A 17,517-nucleotide genomic window follows, 5' to 3' on the forward strand; every position below is an offset into this window, starting at 1 on the left:
GGAGTAGTTACACAGCTAGTTTCTGGACTTCTTTCTGAGGGAATTGCTCCATGTGTAGCTATACATTCAGTACCTCCAAGGGAGGAGGGATGTTCAGGAGCCTCCTATGTCACCATCTTGGTTCCACCTTGGCATTTTTACTTTTTAATTTTTTTCCAGAAAGAACTCGAGAAGCAGGAGAGAATTAAGAGGAATCAGCAGCTGGACGCAATCGCCAAAGAACATTATAAAAAAGTGTTGCTAAGAAAAAAAGGTCTGGAGCCTTGGAAGAGGCTGAGAATGCAAAGCAAGCAAAACATCCAGGTATAGTTTCACATTCTTACCCCTGCCCCCCTGCCATGAGCAAGTGGACTTTTCAAATAGGATTTAACACCCAATTAGGCTTTGGGGTTTGTTTAGGGATCTAAAAGATAAGTAAATTGAGTGTGGGAATTTGTTTTAGATAAAAGTTTGGATTTGGTCTTCCAAGGTAGGTAAAGACTTATGTAACTGAATATGTTGGAAAAACACTAGAGTACATTTTTGATTAGAGACCTCTAAGGTGAGATGAATAGAGGCCTCTCTCAATTTTAACAGTGTATTGCTAAAATAGCAGTGTATAGTTATATGATACAGAGAAAAATAATTAACATCAAGTATCCTAATCAGGTCTCTGCTGCAGTAAACAAATAGCCCTGAAATACTGTGGCTTACAGCCCAGGTATGTACTTCCCATTCACGTGTCTGTGGGCCCGTGTGGACTGAGTTCAGGTCTCTCCACAGCCTCTCCTTCTGGCTCCAGCTGTTATTCAGGGCAAGCTTTTCACCTGGCAAATGTCTCTGTATCATGTCCAGTAACATTCCATTAGCCACAGCAAGTCATAAGGCCAAACTCAAGGTCAGTGAGGGAATAAAGAGGCTCCATCTACTCCACTGGGAGGCAGGATGAAATCAGGTGCAGGAGTATCAGTGACTGCTCCTATTATCAGGAACAGTAATCCACTCTACCACACAGAGAAAAATGAAATCAAATACCATTGAAATTCACATTTATCCAGTGCATAGAATAGGACATTTAACCAGGATTAAAGATGAACAAGGAATTCCCTTCAAGGATCAGCGGTAGAGAGCCCGACTAGGATCCATGAGTATGTGGGTTTGATCCCTGGCCTTGCTTAGGGGTTAAAGATCCAGCATTGCCATGAGTTGTGGTATAGGTCATAGCAGCAGCTTGGATCCACGTTGCTGTGGCTGTGGTGTAGGCTGGCTGCTGTGGCTCTGATTCAATCCCTAGCCTGGGAACTTCAATATGCCATGGGTACGGCCCTAAAACACAAAAAACAAACAAAAAGAATGAACAGTAATGCTCTGTTATAAGAATCCCACTAAATTCAGTGATGCTGCAGGTTATATCTTTGTGAATGTGACTTAGGCTACTCTTTGTCCCCAGGTGCTTTCCACACTGTTTTCTCTGATTTTTTTTTGTCCTCTGTCTTGTAACCAGTGGTTCTGGAACTACTGAGTATCCCAGATCAGCTTAGGAGGCCAATTCATGATGGTCAGGCCTGAGGGCATGAGGATCCATCCTTTTATGTGTGTGTATGTCTTTTTAGGGCCTTACACCATAGCCACAGCAACACGGGATCTGAGCTGTATCTGTGACCTATACCACAGCTCATGGTAACACCAGATTCTTAACCCACTGAGCAGGGCCAGGGATCGAACCCAAGTCCTCATGAAAACTAATCAAGTTTGTTACCACTGAGCCACAACGGGAACTCTGGACCCATCCTATTTAGAGGCCTAGACCCATCTGTGACCCAGACATTGCTATTTTGCTTTGGCTTTTTCATAGTGATGATATGGGCAGGCTGAGCCTTAGTCTTCATTTCCTTAGTGAGTCTGGAAATGAAATTCTTTTTTTTTTTTTTTTTAATCTTTTTGCCTTTTCTAGGGCCGCTCCTGTGGCACATGGAGGTTCGCAGGGTAGGGGTCCAATCGGAGCTGTAGCCGCCAGCCTACACCACAGCCACAGCAATGCGGGATCCAAGCCACATCTGCAACCTACACCACAGCTCATGGCAATGCCAGATCCTTAACCCTCTGAGCAAGGCCAGGGATCGAACCCACAACCTCATGGTTCCTAGTCGGATTCATTAACCACTGAGCCATGACGGGAACTCCACATCTCTCTAATTTCTAACAAATGTGTTAGTTTTGTATTGCTCTCATAACAAATCACCACAAACATAGTGGCTTAATACAAGAAAATTTATTACCTTAAAATTCTGGATGCCAGAATTTTAAGATAATAAAATCAGACTGGCTGGGCTAAAGTCAAAAGTGTCAGCAAGACAAGTGCCTTCTGGAGGCTCCCAGGACAGAACCTGTTTCCTTACCTTTTCAGCTTCTTGTGGCTGCCTTCATTCCATTGCCCATAGCCCTTCCCTCGACTCACTCTCTTACTTTCATCATCACATCTCGTATTGATGCTGATGCTTCTACCTCCCTGTTAAAAGGACCCTTGTGATCACATTTAAGGCTCTCCCATATAATCCAGGATCATCCTCCCATTTTAAGATCATTCATATAATCGTATCTGCAAAACCCCTTTGACTTTATGAAAGGATCTAGGGATTAGGATGTGGTCATCTCTGAGGGCCACTATTCAGCTTACCACATTAGATAGTAGAATTCTGGAACATAAGCAATCCTCTCCATCTCTTTCAATTTGTAAATAAGGGACCTGAACCTTAGAGAAGAAAACTGACTTGCTTAAGATCACATGTTGGTTACAAAGCTAGAATGGAGCTTAGCAACCGCTTCCTCTAAAAATCCTGCCCAGTTCTGGCATATCTTTGTGCTGTGTAGGAATCAGAAGTGTATTAGATACCAACCACCAGCGGAAAGTTAAAAAAAAAAAAAAAAGTAGTAGTAGTAGTAGTAAAAGGAAAAGTTCTGGAGGACATAAGATGGGTAGCTTCACCATCCATCAGTTAACTTCTAGGAAGTGATAGAAAAAAATCAAGGAAAAGGGTCCAGTTAAACAGTTCCTGGCTTATTTTTTTCCAGAAGAGTTATTCAGCATTTTCCCTCAAATTCACATGTGCTGTATTGCATTTTTTCCAACCACATATTCACAACTTTTAGGAGATCTTCTGAGCATCCTTCTTCTTTTTCTCTCTGGTTCTCTGTGTTTTCCTGGAAGATGGAGAGCAAGGAGGGTAGGAAGCTGTGTGTTTCTGGCTCCCCTTGCCTTTTGGCTCCTGGGGGCCACAGAGACCTCCTGTGATGGTCATCTCAGCCAGTGTGTATGACTGCCAAGGGATTCACCTGGCTTAATCACATTCACAGTGCTCAGTGGCAAGACAAGACTTAGAAAAAAGCTGTCATTGTCTGGGGGAGGACTAAGAAGGCTTTTCCCTCTGACCTCTTAAAAGAATGTAACAGTTACTTTTTAAAACCTATAGAGTCTGAGTTATATGTTTATTTTGATAGAATGATATTGAGCCTTTTAAGTTGGTAAGACATTAAATTATTCATGTTATTTTTCTATCAAATGGTTTTGTGGTTTATTGATAAAGTCTAAATTTCAATGCTAGTGACAGCTCATTCTACAAAACTAATTGAAAGTATTGGCATTTCCTCAATTAGATAATGGTTAAGTACATAATAAAGAGAGGTTTGTTATAGAGTTGCTGCCCAAGCTCCAGGAGAACAAACCAAGAATGCTGCCAGCCAGCCACTTCAAAACTCAATGCAAGTGACGTTAATGGTTTTGGAGGTTGTTTATTCCACTTCCTTAATAACCAGACGGTCACTGTGTCTTCAGGGAGTTAGCACTGAAAGGCTATGCCTGATGTGCATCTAAAATCCCCATTTAATATGATCAGTAGTCAAAGCTTTTAGGACATAGGCTGAATGAAAGATTATTCTCTCTAGTAACTGCCTGCATATGGTTTATATATCATCACTTGCCAAGGTGAGGTGTATTTTCTTAAATGATTTAAGATAGAAGGAATAATTTCCTTTTCTTCATTTAAAACATTGTCCAGGTGGCCATAGAGCATCACTCCTTGGCCTTACAGAGGAAATGCCTGCTGACCTGGTTCCAGTGGAGTCAGGAAAGCCTGGCTAGGAAGATAGCCCAGGCTGATCAATTTTATTACCAAATATTGCTTAGGAGAGTCACCCAGAGCTGGCTACAGGTAAGACCACAGGGAAGGGAGTTTTAAATAGATGTCTCTGCCCAATTCTATGTAAGAAAATTAGATGCATTCAGATGTCAAGTCATTATGTTTCTTCAAGAACAATTAGAGGAATCAATTTAATTCACTACTTTGAAATGAATTGCAAAGTGACAGATCAATTGTTTTTTAGTATAAAATCTTAAGCACATTTCTTTTCACACACATAATATCCCTCTAAACTGTAACATGTCACTACATCAGTTTTTGCTTTTACACTAATTTCTTGTCCCATAATCGCTCAAGAGATTATACTAGAAACCTACCCCCCTCAGTAGAACTGTTTTTACCCCTCTGATTCCATTATTATCTTTTTAATCTGTTACAGAGGCTATGACCTTGGCTGCCACATTATCCTTTTTCCTTATGCTTCCCATGTCCTTTGTTTTGTATTTGTTTTGATTCTTTCTCTTTTGTGCTCTTTACTTGCTCAAATCTTTATCTGTGATAATATTTGTCTCACTTTTTTCCCCTGTCCTCATCCCTAGTACCTGATTGATCTAGAGGAGGAAGAACGAAAACTGTGTGTACATTTTCTTCAGAAGAAGGTTTTCAGGGCCTGGTATAACCTGGTCAGGGAAGCCAAAATCGATTCTCAGAACAAACACAAGATTGCAGTGGAGCACAGTGACAGGTGAGCTTTTGATCTCTACGAAAATTCACTCATTGACTTCATAGTCGCTATGCAATAAATAGACTGTATGCCTGGAATGTATTTGAAAAGCTAAGGAGGAGGCTAGGAAAGCTGGGCAGAAGTGGGGAGTCCCAGCTCGCCTCCTGACTGCATGGGAGAGTATGAGAGAGAAACTCCCTAGGCCCCCAGGGTCCCCATAAAATAAGTAGGAGGTGAAGGAGGATACCTGCCCTCCTTTCCTCACAGGACTGGTAAGAGAATAAAGTGATGTGAGACAGATGAAAAGCACCTAAGCAGAGGTACTCTGTTCTTTATTTATCATAGAGTTTCTTGTTGTTGTTGGTTTTTTATTTGTTTGCTTGTTTTTGGCTTTTGTCTTTTTATTTTTTTTATTATTTTTTAATTTATTTACTTTTTTTTTTGGTTTTTTAGGGCCACACCCGTGGCATATGGAGGTTCCCAGGCTAGGGGTCGAATCAGTGCTGTAGCTGCTGGCCTATGCCACAGCCACCGAAACACCAGGATCCTTAACCCACTGAGCAGGGCCAGGGATCGAACCCATGTTGTCATGGATACTAGTTGGGTTAACCACTGAGCCATGATGGGAACTCCTGTCATAGAGTTTTTATCTTTTAACTTCTTTTTTAACAACATTACTTACTGTGAAATATAACACAAATATGAAAAAGTGCTTAAATCATAAAATACAGCTTCATGAATTACTATAAGGTAGAAAACTAGGACATCGCTGGCCCCCAGAAGGCCCCACAGGCTCCTCCTTAATCACAGTTCTCACCCTTTCCTCCTGAAGGTCAACCACTCTTGTGACCTTTAAGATAAACATTTCCTTAAACTTCTTTTTATTTTTACCTCCTAAGTATGCAGCCTTCAAGGCTTAGAAATTTATAAAAGTAGAATCATACTATATGTATTAATATTTATATAATTAATTGTATATTATAATACAATTAATATTATAATACAATATTATGATATTACAGTATTTATAATACAGTGACATCTTACTTAGTTCAGAGTGTCCATGGGGAATAAACTTTTCCATAGAAGTAAGTTTTTCTTTGCTAACTTTGAGCATCTTGAATAGTGGTGTTCTAAATTTTATTATGCACTTCTCTTGGAGAGTAAACAAATGATCTGTCCAGTTTTGGTGATTCAATGTCATTCCTCACAAGCATCAGTTAATGTGGTGGGCATCTGCCTCTGGTTCTGAAGTGTTAAGACTTGGGAAAGTACAAAAGTGTTGCTTTCTTTTTGCTGTCTTTTTTTGAAATTATAGTTGATTTACAATGTTGTGCCAATTTCTGCTGTACAATAAAATGACCCAGTCATACACACACACACACATATATATACATTCTTTTTCTCATATTATCTTCCATCATGGTCTATCCCAAGAGATTGGATACAGTTCCCAGTGCTGTACAGTAGGACCTCATTGTTTCTTTCTTTTTTTTTTTTTTTGTCTTTTTAGGGCAGCACCCACGGAATGTGGAGGTTCACAGGCTAGGGGTCTAGGCGTAGCTACAGCTGTTGGCCCACACCACAGCAACACCAGATCCGAGCTGCATCTGTGACCTAGAGATCTCTATTGAGGTCTTTGGCCCATTTTTCAATTTGGTTGTTTCTGTTGTTGTTGAGTTGTATGAGTTGTTTGTATATTTTGGAGATTAAGCCCTTGTCAGTTGCATCATTTGGAGCTATTTTCTCCCATTCCATAGGTTGTCTTTTAATTTTTCTTATGGTTTCCTTTGCTGTGCAAAAGCTTGTAAGTTTGATTAGGTCCCATTTATTTATTTTTGTTTTGATTTCTATTGCTTTGGGAGACTGACCTAAGAAAACATTTCTATGGTTGATGTCAGAGAATGTTTTGCCTATGTTCTCTTCTGGGAGTTTTATCTTCTTAGTTTAAGTCTTTAAGCCATTTTGAATTTACTTTTTGATTCATGGTGTGAAGGTGTTCTGGTATCACTGATTTACACCAGACTGTCCAGTTTTGTCAGCACCAATTGCTGAAGAGACTGTCTTTTTCCCATTTTATATTCTTGGCTCCTTTGTTAAAGATTAATTGGCCATAGATGTCTGGGTTTACTTCTGGAATCACTATTCTGTTCCATTGATCCATATGTCTTTGTACCAGTACCACATTGACTTGATTATTGTAGCTTTGCAATATTGTCTGAAGTCTGGGAGAGTTATGCCTCCTGCTTTTTTTTTTTTTTTTTCCCCCCTCAGGATTGCTTTGGCAATTCTGGGTAGAAGTATCCCCTTTCTCACTACATTGATTCATTTTTGGTTGCTGTGTGTTTGCGTGTGTATCTTGTTTTTTATAAAAATGTTCCTAACTTGTTGCCAGGAGGGTGCCCACCTCCAGCAAAACCTGCTCGTCATTGTTTAATTTACAGGTACTGAAATCTGTGGGCTGGGAAAACATAAGCAAGTTGATTCTAATTTTGTCTAAAATAAATAGGCAATGAATGAAGTATTCAGAGGACTTCCTCTGAATAAATGCTCACATTTGAACCTCCTGGTTCCTCTTTTGTAAAATGAGGATAACCACAGAACACACCGTATGGAATTGTTGTGGAGACTAAACAGAGTAACATAGGACCTCAGTTAATGCACTGGTTGGCCCAAAATAATAGCTATTTTTTGTTTAATGGCATTATTAATATATTATTATTAACCACCCTTCTTGTCTATCTTTTTCTGTTTCTCAGCTGCCAAAAACAGACTGAAAGATGCACTGAGGCAGCTCTCTGATAAGAGACAGGGTAGTGAGAGGGTTTGCACACACCCTGTCTCATCTAATTGTAGTGTAGGCTGGAGGGGAGAGGGGGAAGATCAGGACTCCCATTTTCCAGCAAGGAAAGTGAAGCTACAAGCAGTCAGTGAATTGCCCAAGGTACTCAAAAAATAAAAAGTGCAGCCTAGACTCCAGATCAGGTTTTATGAATCCAAATTATTCTCTTCTTGCTAAAATCACTCTTCCTCCCTATTTGTAAACTAAAATACAAGAGTAAGATAGTGGTCCTATTCAGAGTTTGAAGTTATAAAATCTGTATGTGAATCCATGCATTCAACAAGAAGTAAATTTTCAGGCAGCATCTATTTGATGTAAAAGCACATTGCTGTTACTTCATCCCTTCCCTTTGCTCCTTGTTCACCACAGTCCAGTCCCAGTGTTCCTAGGACAAATAACGCTGATGTCTGCCTCAGAGCTCTTAAGTGATCTGGACCTCTCTCCATTCAGGTTTCCACTCAGATGCGCATCACCTGCCTCCATCCCTGTCTATCCAGTCCTGCCCTATTTTCTTTACAGCATTTAAGACTCTGAAATTGTCATTTATTGTTTACATGTTTACATTTGTCTGTCCCCACATCTTGCTCACTACCAAATTCTCAGTATGACAGAACCTAATACATGGGTGTATGATAGATACTTATACATGAACAGATGAGTTTTATTGTGGGATTGACACTAATATTTAGTCATGGATCTTTTAAAAGGAACTTTAACACTTAGAAGTTGATATTCAGAGTTCTTAATTTTATTTGAATGAAATAATATTGTAAAGAAAAGCTGTGGGTGAAAAATTAGAATACCACTGAGAAAGTTGATTCCTAATAAGACCATGAAATTTAATTTTGCATTATCTATATCACATCTAGGTGTATATTTATATAATTTGTAATTAGATAATGGACCTATAATGTTACAAATCTCCAGACTTAAATCTCATCATCAGCAGTTACTGTGTGGTTCTGCAGTTAAAGCTCTGCTATGCACTTGGCCAGGTCTTCTTGGCTTAACCAGTACTACTTATATATATCCTTTTTTTTTTTTTTGGTCTCTATCTTTCCCCCAGCATATGGAAGTTCCCAGGCTAGGGGTCAAATTGGAGCTGCAGCTTCCAGCCTATGCCACAGCCACAGCCACACCAGACCTGAGTGGCATCTGTCACCTACACCATAGCTCACAGTAACACCGGATCCTTAACCCACTGCGTGAGGCCAGGATTCGAACCCACATCCTCGTGGATACTAGTCGGGTTTGTTACAACTGAGCCACACAAGGACTCCCTACTTATATTTCTAATATTGCCCTGGCACTGTAGTTCTTAACCACTTTGAAGTCATAGGACCCCTGTGACGTAGCAACGGAAGTCACAGACCCGTTCCCCAGAAAACGCACATAGGCACATCACACACAACTTATGTCTAGGAGTTTGTGGATCTCAGGTGGATAGATGTAGGTAGGTAGGTAGAGACTTTAGATAAGCACCAAACCAGTGTTTGTTATCATGTGCTTTAGGGGTTCAGAGGAAAGGAAATAAATGCAGACAAAGGTGATCTAGGAAAATTCCGCCAGGAGGCAGAGCATTTTAGTTAGGATAGGATAGTAGGAGCTAAAATATAGAACTCAGAAAATGGGAGTACAGCCGGAAGAAAGATATGAACGGCAAGTGAGAGTGGGAGATGGGGTCACCGACTGGGAGTCTCATAGCCAAGTATAAGAAGGTATAAATGGTGGACTAGATGGATGAAAGAAAGCAAATGAAGCAGCTCCACTCCTTAAAGCCTTTTTTAACAGTAATTCTTCCACCAACAAAAAACCAACATTATCAGAAACTTCAGCCAACCATTAGCCATAAAATTCATGGGGACTGAAATGCATGCTAGGGGGGCTTCATTAGAAGGTCAAGAAACCAGAATAAATCCCACTTATGCCTCTAGTTATGAAACTTAGCTTTTCTTGCTTCTGCCTTTATTCAAGGCATGCCTTTTTCTAGGAAAGCATTTTCTTTGCCTGATAAAAATTCTGTTCAAGAGGGATCAAAAAGGTGGAGTAGGAAGACATGGAGCCCACCTCTCCCCACAAACACATCAAAAAAAACTAGCTGGAGGAGTTCCCATCGTGGTGCAGTGGTTAATGAATCCGACTAGGAACCATGAGGTTTCAGGCCTTGCTCAGTGGGTTAATGATCCAGCATCGCCGTGAGCTGTGGTGTAGGTTGCAGACGCGGCTCAGATCCTGCGTTGCTGTGGCTCTGGCGTAGGCCGGTGGTTACAGCTCCAATTGGACCCCTAGCCTGGTAACCTCCATATGCCGCGGGAGCGGCCCAAGAAGTGGCAAAAAGACAAAAAACAAAACAAAACAAAACAAAACAAAAAAAACCAAAAAACTAACTGGAAACTGGCAACTCTATACAACTAAAGCTAGAAGAAAGATCTCCACTCAAATGGGGTAGGATGGAAAAAATGGGGTTGGGACATGTGCCCTGGGAGGGATCTGAAAGGAAGAGAAGGCCTGAATGGACAGATCCCGCCCTGGGGCTTGAGCAAGTCAAGTCACAGTGTGGGCATCCCAGTTCTGGGGTCCTCTGCAGAGGAGACAAGCCCCCTGGGCTGCTGGGAGAACCACTGGGATAGAAGAGCTGGGAAAGCCTAACTCTACTCACACAGAGTACACAGAAGTTGTCCCACCAACAATCAGGGTAGAGAGAGCCTCGTACTCATGACCACCATCTCTCCACACTCCCTAATCTGAATGGGGTGAACACTCCTGCCCTGCTCACTCCACACCACAGCTTGATGCAAAATCAAGGTCACCTGGACCCTGGGAAATGATTCAGTCTAGCTTCGCAGAGACAATCCAGGGGGCCTAGGTTGTGGTCTAGGTTGGGTGGCAGTGACCTCTCTCAACAATATCCCAGTAGCATGCTGCATCTTAGTGCAGAATCTACAGCAGACAGGCCCAGGGAGACAGCTCAAACTAGCTGTTCAGAGACAAACCGGAGGGACTGCAGTGTGATCCAGGTGGGGCAGTGGCAACCACTGTCAGAGCAGTGCCTCAGATGCATGCCAGGGTTCTTCTCCCAGATTGCCCCAGCTCTGCCCACTCCACATCACAGCTTAGCACTGGATCTGGGGCAGAGAGGTTCTGGGAGAAGACAGGCAACCCAAATCTCAAGTGGCAGCAGAGCCACATCAATTCCTACAGCCACAGTGCCCCAACTCCCAGCCTCAGCCTCTTACCCACCCACTCCACACCATAGCTATGCACTAGATCTGGGACAAACACAACAGGAGAAGAGATATAACCTTGGGCTGCATCTGAACGGAGCCAAGGACACTTACATAGGTGGTGCATTGGACCTCTTTAAGTGCATGACCTCACTTACTTCAGCACTCCCCTCCTTTGCAACAGGGCACATACTCAAGGGGAATGGGGCCTGATCAAGCCCAACCTCAGGGTTTCCACACCAACAACTGGGAACCTGACAGGGTAGTGAATGCCACAGAGCAGGAAGGAAGTCCCACCTCACACAAGATTTAGATCCCCCAACATTAACCACACACCCCCAATCAAGGTTATCACCAGCACACCTTGAGGAAAGACGTCACTGGAGTTCATATGAAAACTAGCCCTTGCACCAAAAACACTGGACACACACCATCTACACAGGGATGCTCTCACATAGAAACACTCCTTTAAGACCACAATAGGTAACAGTTTTTCCTGAGTTAGTAAAGACAAAGAAAGTAAAATGAAAAAGCAGAGGAACTATTCCAAATTAAAAGAGCAAGAGAAATCACCTGAAAAAAAATAATGAAACAGAGATTACCAGTCAGCCAGATCCTGAGTTCAAAAAGATGGTAATAAAGGATTTATCCAAGCAGGTGGAAGTACTGACAACCTCTGACTGCAGCATCACCACCTTCCTGCAAGTGATTGTGAGCTAATTAGAAATAATAATAATAAAAACCAGAAGGGATAATGGTATTTTTCTGCAAAGTGATGAAATATTTTAGGTCCCAGTCCTAGTATATTTTAGCAGTGTCCCTGTTCCCCCAATATGTTTCTCCTTGTTCTTTAGTAATTATTTATCAAATCAACTCTGGATTGATTCAGAATTGAATTAAAATCTGAATTGTTCTCTTTATAAATCATAGTTGACAGAAAAAGTATATATAAATAAAATAGTACAGAAGTCCAAAGGTTGAAAGATTAGCAACAGACTAACTTATTGGTCATCATTTTAAATATATAATAGAAATTTAGAAATAAAAATATTTTAGAAAGACCTTCACTGAATATAACTTGTTAAAAAGGGAGTAATAAAAATGCTAACTAAATTAAGAAATATCAGTAGAAACACAGATCACTATAACAAGGAATGAGAAACTAAAACAATGAACCAATCAAAAACAGATAATTCAATTTCCAAAATCAGTGTAGAGGAAATGGGTAGTTAACTAAATGATAGAGAAGAATGAATAACTAAATGATAAGAGAAATAACAGAAATCATCCAATCTGAACAGCAGACAGAAAGACAAATGGAAACATGAAAGAAAACAATATATGAAGTCTATGGGATAATATAAAGTGTGCCAACCTGTGCATATTAGTGGTTCCAGAAAATGAGAGAGAAGAGGATCAAAAATATATTTGAAGAAATTATGGCTGAGAACTCCCCAAACCTAAAGAAGGGAATAGGAGTTCCCACTGTGGTGCACTGGGTCAAGGATCTGACTGCCAGCAGCTCAGGTCGCCGAAGAGATGTGGGTTCAATCCCAAGCCCTGCACAATGGATTAAGGATCCAGCATTCCCACAGCTGTGGTGCAGGTCACCCGCAGCTGGGATTCAGTCCCTGGCCCAGGAACTTCCATATGCAGTGGGTGTGACCAAAAAATAAAAATTAAGGGAGTTCCTGTCATGGCTCAGTGGTTAGAGAACCCAACTAGCCTCCATGAGGATGCCAGTTCGATCCATGGCCTTGCTTAGTTGGTTAAGGATGCAGCATTGCTGTGAGCTGTGGTGTAGGTCCCAGACTCAGCTTGGATCCCATGTTGCTGTGGCTGTGGTGTAGGCCAGCAGCTGTAGCTCCAATTGGACCCCTAGCCTGGGAACTTCCATATGTGGTGGGTGTGGTCCTAAAGACCAAAAAAACAAAACAAAACAAAAAATCAAGAAAATAAATAAATTAAATAAAAATTTTAAAAAAAGAAATAAACAGATGTCCCAGTACAGGAAGCACAAAGGGTCCTAAAAAGATGAACCCAAATCGATCCATACCAAGACATAATTAAAATGGCAAAAGTTGAAAAAAGGATTCTAAAGGCAGAAAAAGAGTTGTTTACAACGAAACACTCATAAAGCTTATCAGCTGATTTTTTCTGCAGAAGCTCTGCAGGCCAGAGGGAATTGCATGATATATTCAGAGTCTTGAAAGGGAAAAACCTGCAACCTAGGATACTCTACCCAGCAAGATTATCATTTAGAGTTAAAAAGAGGTAAGGAATGTCTCAAACAAGCAAATACTAAAAGAAATCAACAAACCAAACCTAGAAGAAATGTTACGAGTCTTCTCTAAATGGAAAGAAGAATCCATAGAAAAGGGCAAATCCCAATAGGAAGAACAAACATAGCTAAGGAATAATGATCACTTAAATAAGCCAATAGATTAAAAAAAAAACACAAAATTTTAAAGAGATTACAACTACAATAAACAGAAAAGGATAACGCATGAAGATATAAAATAGGACATCAAAATGACAAAACATGGGAGTATAAAAATGTAGCTATTTTGGAATGTGTTTGTATTTAAATGACTATCAGTTTAAAGCAAGCAGATAACCTATGGGTCAACATAATTGAATTCCATGGTAAACACAAATAAAACATACAATTCGCAAAACCCAAAAAGAACAGAATCAAGCATACTACAAAAGAAAATCACCAAACCACAAAAGGAAAAACAAAAAGAAATGAGCAAAAAAGAACTACAAAAACAACTGAAAAACAAGGATTAAAATGGCAAGTACATACCTATCAATAATTACTTTAAATGTTAATGGACTAAATGCTCCAATCAAAAGACACAGAGTGACAGACCACATTGAAAAACAAGAACCTGGGGGAGTTCCCATCGTGGCGCAGTGGTTAACGAATCCGACTAGGAACCATGAGGTTGTGGGTTCGATCCCTGGCCTTGCTCAGAGGGTTAAGGGTCCAGCGTTGCCATGAGCTGTGGTGTAGGTTGCAGACGCGGCTCGGATCCCGAGTTGCTGTGGCTCTGGTGTAGACTGGCGGCTACAGCTCCAATTCGACCCCTAGCCTGGGAACCTCCATATGCCGTGGAAGCGGCCCAAGAAATGGCAAAAGAAAAAAAAAGAAAAACAAGAACCTTCACTGTGCTGCCTACAAGAGACTCACTTCAGGGCAAAAGACACACACAGGCTGTAAGTAAGGGGAGCAAAATGGAAATGATGAGAGAGTGGAATAGCAATACTCATATCAGATAAAATAGACTTTAAAACAAAGATTATAAAGAAAGACAAAGAAGGGCATTATATAATAATACAAGGAGAAGAAACAATACAAGAAGAGGATATTACACTCATTAAGAGCACCTAAATGTATAAAGCAAACATTAATAGATAAAGGAATAAATTGATAATACAATAATAGGGCACTTTAATACCCCTCTGGCATCGATGGACAGATCATCCAGACAAAAAATCAGTAATGAAACACAGGTTCTAAATGACACAACAGGCCATTTGAGCTTAATTGATATCCACAGGACACTCCATCCAAAGCCAACAATACACATCCTTTGCAAGTACACATAGAACGTTCTCTAGGATAGACCACATACCAGGTCACAAGTCTCAAGAAAAAGGATAGACATTTCAAGCATCCTTTCTAACCATAATAGTATGAAACCAGAAAAAATACAGAAAAATGGGAAGCGAACAAACAACTAAAAAGCTAACAAACTACTAAAATTAACAAGCTCCTAAAAAGCCAGTGAGTCAATGATGAAATCAAAGAAATCAGAAAACATCAGACAAATGAAAATGAAAACACAGCTTTACAAAATCTATAGGCTGCTGCAGAAGCAGTTCTGAGAGGGACATTCGTAGCAATACAAGCCTTTCTTAAGAAACTAGAAAAATCTCAATCTTCCTCCTGAAAGAATTGGAAAAAGAAGAAAAAAAGCAAAAGTCTGCAGAAGGAAGAAGATAATAAAGATCAGAGGGGAAATAAAAGAGATTTAAAAATAGAAAAGATCAAAAAAGCCCAAAGCTGGTTTTTTGAGAAGATAAAAACAACAAACCTCTAATCATGCTCAGCAAGATAAAGGAGGACACAAAATAAGAAATGAAAGAGAAGAAATCACAGCTAATACCAAAGAAATACAAAAAATCATAACAGTACTATGAAGTATGCCAACAAATTCAACAACCTAGAAGAAGTGTACAAGTTTCTAGAAGCATACAGCTAGCCAAAACAAGAAGTGAAATAGAATGAATCTGTAAAAACAAACCAAACAAACCAAAAACTCCCTGAAGTTCCCTTGTGGCACAGCAGGTTAAGTATCTGGTATTTTCATGGCAGTGGCCCAGGTTGTTGCTGTGGCATGTGTTCAGTCCCTGACCTGCACGCTGTAGGTGTGGCCAGAAAAACCCCTCCCTGTAAGTAAAAGTCCAGAACTAGATGGCTTCACTGGGGAATTGTACCAAACATATAAAGAAAAACTTCTCCCTTATCCCTCTGAAACTAATACAAAAAACTGAAGAGGGAACACTCCCATAGTCACTATATGAGGCCACCATCCCTGAGAAAGACTCTACAAAAAAAGAAAATTACAGGCCAATACTCTGATGAATGTAGCTGCCAAAATCCTCAACAAAGTATTATCAAAGTGAATTCAAAAGGATCACACGCTGTGATCAAGTTGGAGTCATTCCAGGGTCACAAGGATGATTCAGCATACACAAACCAATCAGTGTTATTTACCACATTAACAAAAGGAAGGACAAAAATCATGTGATCATCTCAATAGATGCAGAAAAAGCACTTGACAAAATCCAAAAAAAACTCTCACCAGAGTGGGTAAGAAAGAATATATCTTGACATAATAAAGGCCACTTGTGACAAAACTACAGCCAACATAATACTCAAAAGTGAAAAGCTGAAAGTCTTCCCAATAAGTAAGTTCAGGAACAAGACAAGGATGCTCGCTCTCACCACTTCTATTCAACACAGTAATGGAAGTCCTAGCCACAGCAGGCAAGAAAAAGAAAGAAAAGGTATCCAAATTATAAGGGAAGAGCTAAAACTGTCACTATTTGCAGATGACATGACACTACATATAGAAAACCCTAAAGACTCCACACAAAAACTACTAGAACTTATCAATGAATTCAGCAAGGTAGCAGAATACAAGATTAATATACAGAAATCTGTTGCATTTCTTTACACTAATAATGAAATACAAGAAAGTTTTTTTTAAAAATCCCATTTAGGGTTCCTGTTGTGGCTTAGCGGTAATGAACCTGACAATGTCCAAGAGGATGTGGGTTCGATCCCTGGCCTCACTCAGTGGGTTAAGGATCTGGCGTTGCCATGAGCTGTGGTGTAGGTCGAGGACCAGGCTCAGATCCCATGTAGCTGTAGCATAAGCCAGCAGCTGTAGCTCCAATTGGACCCCTAGCCTGGGAACGTCCATATGCCACAGGTGTGGCCCCAAAACAACAAAAAATCCCATTTAAAACCACTTCAAAATAATAATATATGCAGGAACAAACTTATCCAAGGAGGTAAAAGACATATATGCTGAAAACTATAAATTATTGATAAAGGAAAGTGAAGATGACTCAAGGAAAAGAAAGATATTCCATGCTCTTGGATTGGAAGAATTAATAGTATTAAAATGGCCATACTAGGAGTTCCCATTGTGGTGCAGTGGAAACAAATTCAATTAGTATCCATGAGGATACAGGTTTGATCCCTAGCCTTGCTCAGTGGGTCAGGGATCCTGCATTGCCATGAGCTGTGGTGCAGGTCGCAGATGCAGCTCTGATCCCGAGTTGCTGTGGCTGTGGCGTAGGCCAGCAGCTGTAGCTTCAATTTGACCTCTAGCCTGGGAACTGCCATATGCTGTGGGTGTGGCCCTAAAAGCAAAATAAAATAAAATAGCCATACTACCCAAAGCAATCTACAGATTTAATGTAATCCCTATCAAAATACCCTTAACATTTTTCATAGAACTAGAACAAGTACTCCTAAAATTTATATGGAACCACAAAACACTCAAAATTGTCAAAACAATTCTGAGAAAAAAGAAAGCTGGAACAAAACCCTTCCATCCATGTTTCCAGAACTCAACATTAGAGTGTTTTTCAACTGAAATTCAAGACTGTTGTTGGAGGTGAGTGTTTTGTTTTGTTTTGTTTGCTTTGTTTTTAGGGCCACACCCATGGCACATGGACGTTCCCAGGCTAGGGGTCCAGTCAGAGCTACAGCTGCCAGCCTATGCCACAGCCACAGCAACTCAGGATCTGAGTCGTGTCTGCGACCTACAGCTCATAGCAACGCTGGATCCTTAACCCACTGAGTGAGACCAGGGATCAACCCCTCAACCTCATGGACACTAATCAGGTCATTTCTGCTGAGCCACACTGGCAACTTCGACCAGTGGCTTTTTAAACAATATGCATCAAGCACCGGGACTTCAATGCTGATAACGGTGGCACCTGCTGCCTGCGCTTCACATCTCCTGAGGAGTGGTCCCAAGGCTGGCACTCAGAGTCACCCTCTCACAAGGTTTCCCTGACCACCTG

At 40.7% G+C, this 17,517-nt stretch overlaps 1 protein-coding gene across 8 annotated transcripts in view; it reads left to right on the plus strand.

The window, feature by feature from the left end:
• Positions 1–17,517, plus strand: part of CCDC191 (coiled-coil domain containing 191) — a 95,552-nt gene that overhangs the window by 76,614 nt on the left and 1,421 nt on the right. For 7 of the 8 annotated variants that reach the window (XM_047791980.1, XM_047792016.1, XM_047791988.1 and 4 more), the window contains 3 exons: positions 160–303; positions 4,035–4,187; positions 4,715–4,860. In XM_047791980.1, coding sequence (XP_047647936.1) covers positions 160–303; positions 4,035–4,187; positions 4,715–4,860 — 443 coding nt within the window. The remainder of the gene's footprint in view (positions 1–159; positions 304–4,034; positions 4,188–4,714; positions 4,861–17,517) is intronic. The other variant, XM_047791999.1, reaches the window with a different exon arrangement.

Source organism: Phacochoerus africanus, chromosome 1 (assembly GCF_016906955.1).
Source record: "Phacochoerus africanus isolate WHEZ1 chromosome 1, ROS_Pafr_v1, whole genome shotgun sequence".
In the NCBI taxonomy this organism is placed as follows: Eukaryota; Metazoa; Chordata; class Mammalia; order Artiodactyla; family Suidae; genus Phacochoerus; species Phacochoerus africanus.